Source organism: Ammospiza nelsoni, chromosome Z (assembly GCF_027579445.1).
Source record: "Ammospiza nelsoni isolate bAmmNel1 chromosome Z, bAmmNel1.pri, whole genome shotgun sequence".
NCBI lineage: Eukaryota > Metazoa > Chordata > Aves > Passeriformes > Passerellidae > Ammospiza > Ammospiza nelsoni.
The window spans coordinates 70,636,418-70,654,029 of record NC_080669.1 but is presented as its reverse complement, the minus strand read 5'-3'; the positions used below and the strand labels follow the sequence as shown (position 1 = coordinate 70,654,029).

The window sequence follows — 17,612 nt, the reverse complement described above, 5'->3', positions numbered from 1 at the left end:
AACTCACTCTATAGGATTTGCATTTCTGTTGAGAATTTTTTACTCTTTTTCTGTGGTTTTATTGTTTTATTCTTTTAATTCATAAAGATTGAGAACAAAATCCTTTGCTGTAAACATCACTGTATTCTAATTATTCTCTTTCTAATCTTTTTTTCCTTTTCATAAATGGATACCAATCATTCCCTGTTGGACCACACAATATCTCTTCCTGAAAAAAAAAAAAAAAATGCTGTTGACTGAAATTCCTTTTGATGGACCAAATTTCCTACTTCCTGCTCCTGAATGGTCTCTTCAACCAAATCTGCATGTCTGACCAATTAAACCTTCCTCCATTGTACACGCCGTGCTCTCCAAACCTTCAACCTCCCCTCCTTCTCTTGCTGCTACCCTCTGGAAGCCACGGAAGAGTCCTGGGCCGAGGGAGGATTCTGTATGCTGGTGAAAAAGAACAATCTCTGCCAGAGGAAAGTGCTTCAGCAATTGTGCTGCAGAACATGTAAACAAAAGGGGTGAACTGACACCTCCCAGCATCCTCCTCCTCCTGTTGACTTACAGATTAATTCATATTACTGAAAAAGGAAAAAAAAAAGAAAGAAAAAGAAAGCAAGCCACCTTTCTCCCTCTCCCCCCTCTTTGTCTGGGGAGATGGCGAACTGTTTGTTGGAACTTAAATGGAAAAACTACAACACGCCTACCTTTCATAACTGGGTGTCTAGAGCTGAGCATCCAGGATCACAGAGTCAGTATTGTGTGACCAAAGCATTTGATGCCAAAATTAACATTTAACTCTTGATTTGATTTCCTGTCAACGTTAGGATTATTCCTGTTTTTTGAAGGCTCTTTTTCTTCCCATCTTTCCTGCTTCTTTCCACTTCAAGATGTTTAAATAGTGTTTCAAGAATACAACACAAGTTTACATGGATTAAAACTAAACAATACAAAAAAATTTGCATTAGTCTTTTTTTGTGCTGTATGTATTGACAGGGGGAACTTGAGTTCCTGAGGGGATCAGAAACATCATTAGTGCAGGACTAAGTTCTACCCCTTTTCTAACACTATTTTAAAAAATGGAAAGTGAACATTTCTGCACACCTTTCCTACTTCCTCTGCTGTATGCTTTTTTTTGTATCACATGCGGTATGTATATATGTTTGCCCAAAATGTGGTTTTGGTCATATAGATTTCATTTTTAGACAGGTGGCTTATTAACAGATATGCTAGGATTTTTATTTTATTTTTTTAAATTGTCAAAGCTATTTCAAATAAACATAAGAAACCCATTGTTCCTGTAGTGGACAAATTTAGAATATACTACTTCTCTTGATTTGCATAAGTGAGAGTAATGTATATGCTCAGCAGTCAGAAAACATTGCTAACATGTAAGAAGTATTCATAAATTATTGTTGTCTTGTATTGTTCATTTAAAAAGGGGATATTATCATACAGATATGTGGAACTGTTTCATAGTGCCCATATGTAAATGCCAGTGTGACTATATACAACAGGATGTGTTTACAGGACTGGATTTATAATTGTGCCAAATACACCTCCAGGAAAAAATTGCATATAGGGCAATAAATCAGTGGTTCTCTTGGTGCCATGATGGGACTGAATCTGCCTTTAACTGCTCACAGTAGAAATTTCAGCAGGAGTAGTCCTGCTAAGGCCAATGGAGTTACCTCGCTGTAAAATGGTCCTGAGTGATAAGAGAAGTGGCCCCAGCCTCACTCTTTTTCTACCCAGGCACATGGCTGCCAGTACAAATTTCTGTTTAATTTGTCTTCTTCAGCTTCACTCAGCATACTGTTCAAAAGACAGTCGTTTCACATAAAACAGCAAATTGAACTTCAAAGATACTGTTTACTGGGGATAATACTTAAAACATGCAAAGTGTCTTTCTCAGTTAGTTTTCCAGAACACACAAACAGAAAATGGATTTCAGCTGTTTAAGCATGTAAATCCTGGAAAATAAAGGGGATCAAAAATGACTGTGGATGTTTTACAAACTAATTCAAACCTTTAGAGGTAATGTCCTCTTAGCAGAGAGCAAATAAACTATTTCAGTATGGTTCAGTATGAGAGAGTGCAGTTAAGCTCCTTTGGTGCCCATTACAAATTTCCTGATAAACATTCAAATTTGTGCTAGTTTAACTACTAGTCTGTTACTGCCTCATTTCTCAGTATAGCGTGTTTAAATAGAACATAATGCTTTCAAAGTTTAAGTTAATATTATATATGTTATATATAAATATATATTCACTATTGAGATTTAATTATGTAATGGATTGTAAAGAATCTGTTTGGATACTTACAAATGTCTCTAACACTATTATAGAGAAGAAATTAATAACTTTGTTTTCTTTTAAAAAAAACTGACATTGTTATAACAAAATCCATTTTTACTGAAAAAATACTGTACATGTGTAAAATGTTCAGTTGTTATTTGTAAAATAGGGTAGTTCTGTTGTAATTGATACTGGCCAAAATCAATGTTATTCCATATTTTATTTTTTCTATTAAATTAACCTAAATTCCTGTTCTTTTGGTCTGAAAAAACATGTTGCTCCATATATTAAACATCTTTGTTGAAGGATGTAGGTAGCTCTGTGGTATAGAGCACTTAGATATCTGGGGATTTAGTTACAGACTTCTTTTAGTTTAAGTGATCGAATTTGTGATTTCAGAAATACCTGGTTTAAGTGGAAATCACTTTTTGTGTAGTAACACTAGAGCCATATGTTTGTGATGGGTCTAATCTGTTGTGTGTTCAGGATTAAAATCAGAATTTGCAACTACCTAATGTCTCAGGCAGTTGAGAAGGAAGGTCTCATCTCTGCAGTCATGCAGAGAGGCCTCTTGCACAGCGCGGTGTCAATGTCTGTTCTCGTGCTCGCCTGCAGTGCCACTCAGGGCACAGCCAGAGTGTCCCTTCAACAGCACCTCCTGTGCCAGCCCTGCAGGGTGAGCTCCTTCACTGGCACCAGCTGATGCCCCTGTCCATTCACCACTTAGTCCCACAGCCTGAGTGCAGAGCAAAAGGGCAGTTTGTCCATATGTTCACATGGCATGTTAAGCACATTTGAGGCCATGTAAGGAATTTCCTGGAAAAAAACCCCACCACTTTTTGGCCTTAGGCATCTCATTGTCACTGACCTGTTTTGACCTGGTTTCAAAACAAGGAGTTAGTCATCATTCCCACAGTTTCCCTGTGAGTCCCCAGAAGCATGCATATGTGGGATGGCGCATTCTTAGCAGTAGTTTAGTGAGACCACACCTGGAGAAAAGGTTGCCTACCTTAATAAAGTGTTGTATGAAGAACTGCTTGTTTCTGCTCCCACCTCACCTTCATCTTCCAAATGGGCAGACAAGTAAGGATAAATCTGTGGTTTAGGCTGAAAACTGGAATTTTCTGGTGTCAGCTCAGACTCTTTGGCGATCCTTCTTTGTTTTGCCTTAATAGCTGTTGTCAGAGACATGCAAAATTTGTAAGCAGCCTCTATCTAGTACTTGCACTAGAGGATCACTGCAGCAGCAGGATTGCTATTGAAACTTAGCTTGTTCCCAGCTGCAGAGTTTTCTTAGGTGATTGCTCCTCCTTATCCGATTCAATGTTGAGTAGTTTGGTGTGATCGGTATATCACACTTGATGGTGTGCAGAAAGGATACAGACTATTTCAAAAAAACCAGAAGATACTGAGTATGAACAAAATAATAATTTTCCCTATGTCAGGGAAGACTGTGTATGGCATCATTTTAAATCTGCTCATCAATTTCATTTTATTTATATCACAAGTCAGAAAGAAATGACAAATTGAAGATGCCACTATAGTTAGAACATGGTATTTCCCAGTTCAGGGATATACTAGTCTAGGAGAAACCTTGATTTAAATGCAAATTGGACACACTTGTAGACCTTTTCTTCACTAAAAGTTCCAAAGTTTTTAAATAAAGACAACTATGGTCAAAAAGCAACAAAAAAAAGTAGTCATACATGCTTAAAAAGTTTACCATGCCCCAGACCTTCAGAACATCCTGCAGAAGCCTGTTATGTGAGAGTGTCATGTTATGTTTCCTTTTCTGCAATGGATTTCCAGCCTTACTCCCTTTTCAGCTGCAGCTCTTCACCTCAGCCACACACCAGTACTGTAGGATCAGATGCCAGAAGAGGTCAATGGCAATCTTGTGCTTCTGACCAGCAGCTCCTGGGATGTTTGGCTTAGCCCCTGCCTGCCCACCCGCACCTGTATCCATTGGCACTCCCTGCCTCGTCCTGGGGAGGCTTTGCAAACTTTCCCTCTGTGAAGCACGCTGTTTTCTAGTAAAGATTTCCCTGTTAGACCTTACAGGCTACCTCAGTCTCTGCTGTGACTGCAGCTTTCCAATGCCATGCCCAATTCCTTGCCACTGAACCTTTTATGTAATAGGCTGCTGCTTGTGGCACACTGCTGATCCCAAGAGGTTTGACAGAGGTGTGAGCCAACCTATGTGCAGAAGCACTAGAGATACCTACAGCAATTTCACCCCTCACTAAATGCAAGTTACAGCTGTTGATGACCAAGTTAATTCTCTTCATAGCCATCTGTTACTTTTTAATGAATATATTCAATGAACTGAATGGTTGTAAGAAGGCCTATTATAAATTCAAGATTCCTGTAAAGACATGTAAGAGATTGCTTGTATGAGTCAAAGCTTTTAATTTGCAGTGCAACTTGCTGAACAATAACTTGTCTATGATTCATTACCATGCCTTATATAAGATATGCCATTGTACTGTCAATGGTACAGAATGAACCAAGAAAATTTTGCCATTAGATTTTTGTGCAAGATATTTTAAGCAAGCATTAAAAAAGTTTTACAGCATACAAATAAAAACCCTAGTCAAGTTTTCATCAAAAGGAAACTGATGCACAACAACTTGCATGACCTTTTCCAGAATAGGGAATTCAATAAGTAAAAAAAAAAGGGGGTTGAAAATATATTTTTGCTGAGCATTTTCTTTACTAGAGAAAAAAAAACCATTTCTGTTTAATGTAATTTTAATTACATGCCTTACTTAAACTAATTTGTGAGATTTCAGGGTTTTATTGAAATATATTATTATCTTATTATTTACTACCACCTGTCATGATGATCTGTTGAGGCTTAAATCCTCCCCTTTAGCAAGAATTATGGAGTTGTGAGTGTAGTGTCCCTAAGAACAAACTGCAAATTGAAATTATACTGAATAACTTCCTTTCTGGATTGAAAAGAAGTGTTTGTGCATAAGAACAGAGACAATTGTTACTTCTGCAATAGGAGTTGTAGTCAAAGGAAAACATATTATGGGAAGGAAGCTCTGAGTATTTTTTAAAAATAATTGGAGTAAGCAACAAGTGCAGGCTTTTTGTGCTGCACCAAAGGCTGGACTTTGTTGGGTTTTGGCAGCAAATTCATGAGCAGGTCATATATTTGCTGCCAAAGATGACCAGGGAAGCTTAGAAGAATGACCCTCATACAATCATCTATTGGTTTTTCTGAGTGTTAATGGGATGGATTTGTTGAAGGTCTTCTGGGAAACCAGCAAAACTTTTCAAAGCCAAAAAACACTCAACCATCAGAAAATGCAGTAGAGAGCAATGAGGTGATTAAGGACCCATTTTCCAATCAATCTGGCAGTGAGAAGCCAGAACACTGATGAGCAGTGAGTACTTATTTACCCAAGGAGAATTGATGGCTCTATCATGCAAATTCAACAGTAACACTGATAATGTGATTTAAATATAATTCAGATAATACAGCATAACTTTGGCATTTACAATTGTCCTTGGCCTGCCCAATGCCCTCCTTCTGATGCCTACAGATATTCTTTGAGATGTGGGTTGGAAGGAAAGTCTAGCTCTGTCCCCATGGATCAGGTTGCTGTCAGTGGTTGTGCTTATGACTTTGCTAATGGACCATTCTGTGCAATGCCACTGGATAAAAATACAAAAATAACTCAAATATTCATTCCCAAATAAAAAGTAGCCCCTTTTCATACTACAAGAGCAAGGCCATACGAAAATGAAGTTGTGTAAATGTTGGTCTTGCTGTGTCTGCCTTTTAACAGAGCCTCTCTGAACACTTTCAAGGCTGAACGGAGGATTTGAAATTAGTTCCTGCTGCTGAACAGTGCCACAAACTCTCTTTGCAGGTGTATCTGAATTAGAAGAGCTGTGTCATCAACATGGAATATGTGATTGTTAAAGGGAATGTAATCTGTAATAACTAAAAAATATCCAGAGGTGCTTATAGCAGAGACCAGGAACCAGGGAAGATTTCAAGCAGGGGAAGATCACCAGTGTAAGTGTATTGAGGAGGCCGAACACCTACAGAAGAGAATAGTTTACACTTTTATATCCTAATTAAAAGATTTAATTTGATCTGCTCCTTACTTCCAAGGACGTACTTGAATCTTTATGGAAGGTTTCTTTCAGGCTTTAATATTAGTCTTCATCTCTGCAAATTAAACAGAAATTGCATTTGATTAATAGTATGCATCTATTGTACTAGTTGTTACATCTTGGGACAATAGTTGTCCTGCTCAAATCTGCCCAATTATCAACAGATCTCTGCTCATTTCCTCATTAAGTTAGGATGTCCAGTAATAACAGCCTGTGCAGGAGTTTCTTAGCTTAAGATGGATGACACCACTGAAATACTGCACCAAAACATCCAGCTCTTCTCACTTCAGGTTTGTGTCTATTCAAATCAGACTACAGAAATCCTGCAGTGGTCAGAGAAGGCTCCCTGTACACAAAGTATATACTCCTTGCTTTATAACAGAGGAGAGAGACACACTGTTGTTACTTTGGTTGCCTCTGATTTGTGTTTTCCTCCAGCACTGAGAGACTCTATCTTTAATGTACTCCATGTGCAAATAATGTCAGCTTTACTCAAAGCATACTACATTTGGGTTTTGTATTTCACGTGCAACTACCTAGCTTTCCAAAGCAGTATGATCAGCACTGTGCAGTAGTTTTCAGTTAGGTTCAGGTGTTTCTGTTCCACTCCTCTTTAGAAGATAGTCAGCTACTGATTATTATGAAGAATGGGAAGATTGAAAACATAAAACAGGAAAATTTCCAGCTGGGAAGCTCAAGAAATGGACAGACTGAGCATATTTTTCCCATTGTGAATCTAAACTTTTGAGAGTGCTTTAGTATTTCTCCCTCCTTCAACAAGTGATAACGGTACAAACCAAAGCTTTATTGATATAGATCCACAGAGATTGTTTCATTTCCCTTCCCCCTTTCTTTTGGGACTGTCAGGTTTCAGGCTATAGGTGAGCAGCAGAACCCATTGCCAGGCTCTGACATAGGTGTTTACACAGGCACGAGGAGAAACCATGAACCTAGCCAGCTTATGCTTCCAGGCAGCCACATAATTAGAACAAATGCGGTTTTAAAACAAATTCTTAAAATACCTAAAAATTTAGTCGAAATGGAGATTCAAAGGTTAAAGGTGATTTCTTTAAAAAAAAAAGCCTTTCTGGGGTCTTTTTTATGCCCACTGAGTACTGCTGAGGGCTCTGGCTCTTCAATGGGTTTCTAACAACAATTGTATTAATACCACATAGAAATGGGGGTGAGAAGTACACATTGCAAAGGGAAGGGAAAATCCCTTTGTGTCAGAAATAAATAAGGCAGCTTTGGCTAATGTGAATGGTTTTATTCTGCAGGGAATAGCATAGAGGGCTGTGTAAGACAGCAGATCTGATAAAGGCAATTTCTTCACTCCTGACCATCATGATTACAGCTAACCTGAGTCTCTCTGTGTGATCTCACCTAATCCTGCAACAAAGGAGCCTTTCATCCTAAAATCATTATATCACACTCAGCACACAGCCATTCAGGGAAGAGATGTTCAATCCTTTTCAAGGTTCTGCTTTACCCCTTGGCACAAGAGGGAGATTTAGTGACTTAGGAATCAATATCCTATTTTCAGCCTTCTCATTTGTCACTGCCTAGAGCACTTCTGAAAAGAAGACTTCCAATGCTGAATCCTTCTCATCACCTCAAATCATAATACCCAAAAGTTTTGTCCCTTCTGCACATCTGAATAGAGAGACAGAAATTTGGACATTGTGTAATTAGCAGGAGACTGAAAACTGAAGCTAGACAAATAATTGGAAACCAGATGCAAATTTTGTACAACTGCCAAATCTGAGGGCAAAGGAAATGTCTTCATTTTGAAAATGTTACATCATGGACATTATGGCAAGATTTCTTTCTGGGAGCTATAATCTCTCAAACACTGAGAGCTTGGGCTAAGCAAAGGAGTAACTTTAAAAAGACTCTTTAGAGTGAATTTACATGTATTTTTATATGCAAGTTAGTTTTAGTTATCTACTTATGCTTTATGAGTAAATGTTTCTTCAAAAAATTCAAGGAGCAAGCCAGACAAAATAAAATGTATCACAGCCAAACATGAGAAAAAGCAGAGAGCTCTGTAAGACCAACTTATTTCAGTTCTCACAGCTGATGGATGAAAAGCAATTCTGAGCAGTTTTTATCTGCTTCGTCAAACCTTTATAACCCATAAGATAACATACAAAGAACCCCAGTATGAAATCTATATCCAGATTTTCATGAAAGTAAACAAGTAAAATGGAGGAAATAAGGTCATTTTTTCCATTGATTTTAAGGAAAAGCCCTTGCTGCAATGCTATAGACAATAAAGAACATTTTAAAACTAGATAAAGTTTTGATCAAACAAAGTGGAGAAGTAACAAACGACTTGCAGTGACTAAGTCTCACAGAGGGACTACAAGAGAAAAGGACTTATGGCAGCCAGCACATGAAACCTCCCTGCATAAGTGACAAGGACATTCACACCCTGATCTGATTGATCTCCTGAAACACCATGTGCTGCCACAGGTGTTGGAAAGCAAGAGAGAAAAAGTGACAAGCTAAAGGTACACGTGATGCTGTTTATGGAAAAACATAGAACGCCTTGGCAACTATGACCAGTTCTCCAGACTGGGACCCAGGAAAGACAGGCTCTAGTTTGCTATTGCAAAATAATTTGATTATATTATTGCAACTCAGGTTTCTACCTCCTTAATGGGAGGAATAGTTCTTACCTCACTTTAAAATGCATCATATGAACTGATAGGAACCGAGCATTAAGTGTAGGGATTTTGTATGCAGTTAAAGGCACAACCTGAAACCTGATGTAGCCCAAATACAGAGTTAAACATTTCTAACTATGGACACAAAAATTATACATTAAAATCTTCCTATTATGAGAAATCAAGTCTGTTAACATATCATTATTTCCACAATATCTCAAATTCCTTTTTATTCCAAACACCGTGGTAAATGTTTTTAAACAAGGTAACAAGGTAGCAGAATTAACACAATAATGAATGATAAATATCAGATGATCCAAAGTAACTGATGATCATTGCCTAATTGAAAGCTACATGAAGACACATTGTTGAGAGTATTTATCAAGTATGTTAGATACATATTTTAATACAGAAAATAATAAAAGGACTGAGGCTTTGGCAGCCTGTATTTATCTAGGTGAATTGCTCACAAGGAATTCTGGCAGATGGTTGAACTGCCCTGTGGAATAGTTTAAAAGTCTTTCTTGAATTCCAGTGTTAACTCTTTGAATATCCACCAAAACTTATTTTGTTAGAGTGTTAGATCTACAGTTCTAGATGTGATTTGCAATTCAGATGGCCAAATATGTAAGTATTTTCTGGTGCACATTCTTGTAATTGTATTCATTAAAATCCTTCAGTTCAGAGCCACAGAACTGGTCTTCCTGGCACTATTCCAAGCACAGCTGAAATGAATTACACCACTTCCAATGAAAGGAATAACATAGAAAGAACTAAACCCTTTAAAAACTAAAGTACTTCTGCTATATGTGAATGCATAGCTGAGGTGTATGAATTATTAGCTTAGGTACAGTGGATAGGCACATAGGATAAGCATTCAGGTTGTGAGTGAAAATAAAGTAAAGCAGAAATAGAAAAGTTTTCTAATACATATCACAAAACATCATCAGAGAAACAATAATGTGATAAAGCCACTCTGACAGATTTCCCAGTGATGTAAATCCAATAGAAAAAAACCTTCAAACATTAAACCTGCAAAGGAAAATCTTTTCAGATACTGCATTTTTTTTCTTGGTTGTATTATTGTCCAAATATATATGTCTGTGTGTCAATAGATAGATAGATAGATAGATAGATAGATAGATAGACAGACAGACAGACAGACAGACAGACAGACAGATAGATAGATAGATAGATAGATAGATAGATAGATAGATAGATAGATAGATAGGAATAATATATATTATATATATATTATATATATAAAATTTGTCTTAGTTTCAGGCAGGACAAAGTTAATTTTCCATACTATCTGGGAAGGGGGCATGGCCAGACACTTATATTATTGGATACCACCTCACATCACTTTTGAGGGGCAAGCAAAGGGACTTGTTATCGCCTTCCACAGGCAAGAGAAAGGGTGGAGGGCAAAGCAGTCCAGTATTGTTTTATTTTCCATGTAATAATTTCAACCTTTAGTTATTAACATCGTAGCTGTTACTGTTTTATTATCTCATTGCTGCTTCCAGTAAATTGTTCATATCTCAGCCTGGGATTTTCACATTTTTGTGCCTCTAACTTTCAACTCCATCCCTGGAGGGGAAAGGGGGAGGGGAAAGAGCAGGGAAAGGAAGGAAAGCAAGTGGTTTAGGTATCTGGCTTAGGTAAATCTCAGTGAGGTCAGAGAATTGGGGAGTACTATTCCTAGACCAGGACACAATTATATGTTAAAACTCCATAAAACATTTGAGAATGTGGGATTCCATGTTACATCCTCTGGCTACATATCAAAAAGGCTCGAGAGGTTTACATTAACCATATCTGTCTATGGCCTGAAAGCCACATCATTTTTTTCTAGAAGGTGAGAATTATAAATATTTGGTATTATGATAGATATGCATTAATACAACAATGTTATCTGGGCAACATCTAGAAAAATTTAGAATCCTACTGAATTGTTTGTCTGACAGCTTTTCTAATGTTTTTAGGTTTAGTCCACTATAAAATAATTACTCATAAAAGAGGCAGTGTTGCAGTTCAGAAATGCTGCACCAGTTCCATGGAACTAGTCAGTTTACACAATTCAAGTTTTGGCCTTTATGGGCATGCAAGGGATTACAGAAATGCATGGAAATAGAAACATGGATATATAGAGAGATATAGAGATAGATGTATACAAATAGCTCTTTGGATAAGGAGAACTATAAAAATGTCTGAACGTGTTTGCATTCAAAGACTTTTGTTTCCCTGATCTCATCAGACCAGCTAGCACTGATCCCAGACCAGCCTCTGAGAAGCATTATCTTCATGGTTTATGTGGTTATATCTCTGGCTTTTGGTTTGTCTTTTACTTTTTTCCTCTCTTTAGAAGACACACAAACCATTACAAAACAATTACATCTCTGCCTACATTTTGGGTACCCCAGGTTTCACCCAGGGCAGTCAGTTTGCCTTTACAACTTTGCTGTTCCCATCCCCTTAGGTATGTAAGTACTATCCTAGCTCACATCTCATACCAGAGGTTTCAACTATTATAATTTTTTTATTGCTGTTTAATATGTAAAAACACAACTGTTCAAAACACAACAGACAAAAAACATAATTTGCAGTATTTCAGAAAATATTTCCTCCCTACATTGTTTTGAGTTGGTATAAGTGTTTGCTTGTATGGTGCCTTTGCTCTTCAAATGTAAGGAACTGACTGCAAGTGAGAGCCAAACCCCAGTCATTCCATATTTGTGTTTTGATTCCTAAAGTTCACTGTATTTGCCAGATCTGGATTTTCCAGCAGCAATGCAAGTGGAAAGAGTTGCTTGATATTGAAGTATCCATAGAAACTGCAGGTTTTATGTATTATATAGGACTTTTTGTCCAGCCTCTTCCATTACTCAAGAATGAAGGAACAGCCAATTCCTTAAATATATACACTCGGTTATAATAAATTTTCCCAAAACAAAGTGACATAAAAGATCCAATGTTGAGCTTTATAAAACTGCATGATAAATCAATTTACTGTCCCCACATGACGCTGCACAGAGATAAAGTATTCATACTACTTACCAAATCTCTGCCCTAAGAGTTAGTAGGCATGCAGCTTACCAATTTGTACCAGTGTTTTAATTAATATTCAGTAAGTAAAGAGCCAAACTTTGCACTTCAGCAGCATGGTAGTAATCGTGTACTCATGATCTGGAAATGTTTACATCTTTATCTCAATTGTGAGGTAGAAATTCGTATAATATAAAATCTTTTTCAAGTCAAAATTGTGCACTTTTGCACCAAGTTTCAATCCAGCCAAAATTAAAGCCTATGTCCTTTAGGAAGGGAGTCTGCCATCAGCAGCCCAGGGCTGAGACAAGCTATGCTACAGCTGGAGCTTTGGGAAGCACCAACAGGTGATGGAAGCTTGCTGAAGTCCATCTCCTCACGTAACATACCCACACCCATGACAGCAAACTCTCTAACCTTGAAAGCGAGCTCAAAAGACATGACATAATGAATACCCCTCAGCAGCACTAATTTTGATGTAACTAGTGAATCTTAAGAGTCTCATTACTTCAACTGATGCAAAATAAATTAACAAAAACAACAAAACCCACTCTTTCTCAAATTCATGTGGAAAAGAATAAACAAACAAACAAACAGGTGTGATTATCCTGGTTCCCCAAGGGAGCCAGTACTTGTTTTCCTGATGTCACAGGGAAATGTGCTCATTTCAGTTATTTAAAATAGATCCAATTCCTCTTCATCACTATGTTTTCCAGCCTGGAAAGATTGGTTCTTTCTTCTCTTCCTTTTGTTTTTTGTTTTTTCTAATTGTGAGAAGGTTGATCTGAAATAAACCATTTTTCCTACCAGGGGAATATCTTGATGATTCCCAAGAATGCCAGTTGTGTGACACATCCTGTCAGAAATGCATTGGACCTGAGCCAGACAACTGCATCAGCTGCCCACTCACAAGGTAATTGTCTCCCATCACCAGTGCAGTACAAAGATCTCACATTATCATCTGGAGAAGGGGCTGTGTTCTTTTTAGCAGAGAATAAGGAAGCAAGAAGTGTCTAGGGCAAAAAAATCCACAGGACTTGAGAAAAAAATTTTTATGTGAACAAAATAGCTGGCTGCACAAGCAATTAATGTTTAGCAGCATCATTCCCACAGATAAAGAAAAAATTCTTTTCTATATGTAAAATAGACTTTCTTTCATCTTCATCCTTTTTAAACCATAATTCTTGGAATCACAACTGGTAATTTTAATGACAAAACTTAGGGCATCTGTAGCTCTACACAGCTATGAGGACTGGCTCAAGGCATGAGCAGGGATGCTGAGGCTAATTCTGGGAGACATTCATAGCACCTAAAAATCATTCCCTAGCTGAGGTGTTGTGGGCTAGGCCAATACTTCTAACCTGACATGAGGATTGAAGACAACAAGAAGGAAGTTTTCCACAGGGCTTCACAAATCAGAGCTTTATGTTTAGGTCACGTCACTCCTATTCCAGAAGACCACTGGTTTTATACACGTCCTGTGCACAGCTCTGTTCTCACACAAATAACTCTGGTTCTGTTGCATTAGATTGTTTTGTAGCCAGCTGGTGTTTCCACTGGTATGAAAACAGGATCAGATCATCTAAGGCAAGGAAAGAAAATCCCTAAGCAATTCTGCAGTTTGCCCTGAAAATATCTATTATATGACTATGCCAATGAAAGACAAACCAGGAGCAATGGAGTCCAAACAAATTTGTAAGTGAGGAAGCATTATCAAATTCTGTGACATCAAAAATGAGACCAGAGGAAATCTGGACAGAAATTTGGACTGTGTAGTGGATTTCTCCTATTCACAATGGCATTTAAATTAGATTGCCTGTTGCAACTTATTTTGTGAGCCTCACATGCAGGTATTTACAAAGCAAAGAGGTGTTTGCAGTAATGAGGTCTCAGAGACCTTTCGGAAGGATGTTGTTCTAACCACTATGATAAATTCTCTAAAAATTCTGAATTTTGGTATTTAAGGTTTCAAAAAGTTTTATGAGACCCTTCTGTACATTATGAAAGCTGCTAGAAAAAGTCATATTAAATGGAACAGTCTATTGTGAAAGAAATAATATTACAGAGAAACCTTGCCAGAGGCAAGAGCTCCTTATGAAAATTCAGGATAGATGTCAATTTATTTTAATAAATAAAATTTCTGTCAGATTGTTTGATACATGAAAATGCTGCTACCTGGGTTTGTCTTGCTATTTTTGATTTTTTGAAAGAAAAAATAAGAAACTGTTGGTTTTTACCCAGACAAACTGATTATCGCAAAATTTCTTGTCCATCTGTTTATAGTTTGAGCCAGGGTTAGTGACAAGATCTGACCAGGTGTTTCCCATTAGGGGAAACATAACAAAGAGGAAGAAAATGTAGTTTACCACTGTGAGAGCTGCTTTTGAGGATGGCTATCATTAGAGCTAGCACATGTAGTTGAACTAATATTTGCATGCCATATAAGCATAGTGCAGCTACCTCCAGCACCTCTGTCACATTTCTTCTTTTCTTTCAGAATAAATCTGAAAATGATCATAGCAAATGAAATTTATGGAGATGTATTGCAGATATTCTCTAATGCCATTGACTGACTCCAAGAAAACATGCCCTATCTTAATAGAATGGAAAGCCTTTTGCTATCTAGGTGCAATCAAAGTCCTGTACTAATGGCCTAAATGGCACTCAACCTCTCTAGAAACTGAGTCCCAGGGCCTCAGACAGCAAAGTGGTGAAAGCAGTTACGTGTAGAGGATTACAGCATTTCCTTTCCTATTTTCTTAGGAGGGACAACACTTGAAACAGTTGAAATCTAGCCAACTTGTTTTATGTTCTTTCAGTAGTCTTTGAATGATGCACGAATTGATGCATTTCTATTTTCTCCCAAGCAGATTAAAACATTAGACATTAAGAAAATGTGAAAAATGGACCATAAATTTTCATCATAAAGAAGGATTCTTTAGCAAATATTTAATTATTCAGCAAAAGGAAATAATTTAGCAGCCAGACTCCTACATACTTATGGATAGATGTATGTCCTGATTCCAGCCAGGATGGAGTTAATTTTTGCAGTAGACAGGAGCATGGCTAGGGCTGGAGGTTTTTCCATGCTACCTGACCTAATTTCCAGGGGAGGGAGAAGGGGTCCCTTTACAGCCCGGAGCTTTTGTCAGGGGCTCCACGACACAGAGGGAGTGCAGGCACGGGAATCATCCCACTGCAGTGCACCCCACTGTTGATATTCTTGCTGCCAGTCTTCATTTGCATTTTTCACTGCTGTTTCCAGTAAATTGTTCTTATCTCAGCCCATGTTCTTCACCTTTCATGCCTCCTGTTCTCCTCTCCATCCCACCTCAGGGGACAGGGATGGGAGAGTGAGGAAGAAGCATGTGGCTTGGAGTGTTTCGGTGGGAGCACTAAATCCCATTGCTAAATCAATTTCCCATTGGGAAATCTCATTGCTAAACCACAGCAGCCTTGTTTGGCATCCAGTGTGGGGCATGAAGGGTTGATGTAACAACAGACCTGAGCATTTGTCTAATCTGTGGAACCTGACCCTGTCTGTGCCTCCATATGTGCTCGAGATGCTCCTCGCTGTGTTCTATTTTGGAGCAGGGAGGAGGATCAGGATTGCTCTCTTGCTGTTCTGTGTGATAGCAGCCTATGACATAACAACATCAGGGGAAGTGAGGGTTATCTGGGATGTGCATCCAAAGCTCCTCTTCTACCCTTATCTCAGGGAATCTTCTACCTTTATCTACTTTTGGGAACACATGAATAGTCATACCCAGCCTGTGGGAGAAAAGGACAGGATTATTTTCCCCGTGTTTTCACCTCCTTTTTCTCCATCAGAATTTTTTATTTCCTTTGGATATTAAAGAATGCATGTTCATATTTCTGCATCTGGTATGTCTCCTTGGTGTGGTCTACACCATGTTTAGGGTCAAGAAAGCAATTTCTGGGAAGGTCATTCAAAGATTTGCCCTGCATGTGGGTAGATTTGAGTGGCATAGAATATGGGACAAAATGGCACTGTTTGGGGGAAAATTCTCTCTTACAATGGTTTGGAAGTTCATCCTCGAACAACTACAGGACCCTAATAAACTGAGAGAATATTTGCAAGAAAAATGCTGGAGCAACTCCATAGATGAGCAACTTATTGCAGTGTGCTAGACCCTGGCTACTCTTTACTGGACACAGGTCAACATCAGACAGTGCCCTCAGGGAAAGGAGGAGGAAATCAGACCAACCAGCACCACGGCCACTCAAATTCCAGCTGAAACAGGGGAACAACGCACACAGGTAGCAGCTGCCCCTATACTACACAAAAGTAGAAATCCAAGACCAATTCAGTTTGTTTTGTGATGAATGAAGAGGAATCAGGAAATCCTTGTGGAAAGATTGTCCAAGACTGGTTTGGAAGTCTCAAGAAAGTTAGAGAGTCCCATGCCCCACCAATACAGAGCAGAGCCTCTGCTACCCGGAGTAGGTGTCCCACTGTGTGGAAGAGACAGTACACACAACAAAAAACTCCTGTGTTTTTTCCTGTGTGACTACAGAGAAGACATGAGGAAGTGGGATGGAAAACCCCCCTCTGCCCTGGCCACATAGGTACCTGAGCTGAGAGGAAGAGCAACCATCACAGGAAATTCTTCAAGGATCAATGCCACGCCAGTTCCCACTGGACAAGCACTCAGACAAGAGCAAGAGAGCTGATGTTACTTCCAATCCTCTTGAAGTTCTCCAGTGGATATTTACAAGAAGCAAGCAATGAGTACCATGACCAGGCCTGGAGGGCCCTGTCTCCAGCCAGGGGGAGGAAAAGGACAATCAGACCTATTGGACTGTGTGGATCCCATGACCTGGCATAGAGTGTAAGGTTGTAGCTGGCACTAGTGCACAGTGTACCCTGATGCCATCAAGATATTGAGGGGCAGAATCCGTCTCTATTTCTGGGGGGACAGGGGGATCCCAACACATGACCGTTCTGGAAACTGAAGTGAAACTGAAGTGACTGGGAACAAATGGCAAACACACCCCACTGTGACTGGCCCATGAACCCTAATTCCTGATGTAGCAACCAGCTGACAGCACACCAGCCCTCCTGTCCTGGAAGGTCTAGGATGGGCAGAACCCACAGTCTTGGGCTAGATGAATTTCACAGACATATTGGAGGGACAGCTGTTGACGATGGAAATTATGCCTGTGCTCCTGTGTGTATACATATATATAGTGTGTGTGTGTATATATATATATATATATATATATATATACGTACATATATCTGTTTGTGTGTGTGTGTGTATAACTGGAAGGTGTCAGATGGGCAAGACACAGATGATACAGAGATGAATCATGTCCTGGTTTCAGCCAGGATGGAGTTAATTTCTGCAGTAGTCAGAGGAGGCAGGGTCAGGACTTGGGAAGATTTTCTAAACTGCTGCACTGTTAGTTCCAGTGGTGGGGGAAGGGGTCCCTTTCCAGTGGAAATTTCTTG

General features: G+C 38.8%; 1 protein-coding gene across 2 annotated transcripts in view; it reads left to right on the top strand.

Annotated features, from left to right (window-relative positions):
- PCSK5 (proprotein convertase subtilisin/kexin type 5) overlaps positions 1 to 17,612 on the top strand; it is a 226,290-nt gene that overhangs the window by 170,643 nt on the left and 38,035 nt on the right. The window contains exon 21 of one of the 2 annotated variants that reach the window (XM_059491816.1): positions 12,947 to 13,049. In XM_059491816.1, coding sequence (XP_059347799.1) covers positions 12,947 to 13,049 — 103 coding nt within the window. Of the gene's footprint in view, positions 1 to 397; positions 956 to 12,946; positions 13,050 to 17,612 lie in introns of those variants that run through there. The other variant, XM_059491817.1, reaches the window with a different exon arrangement.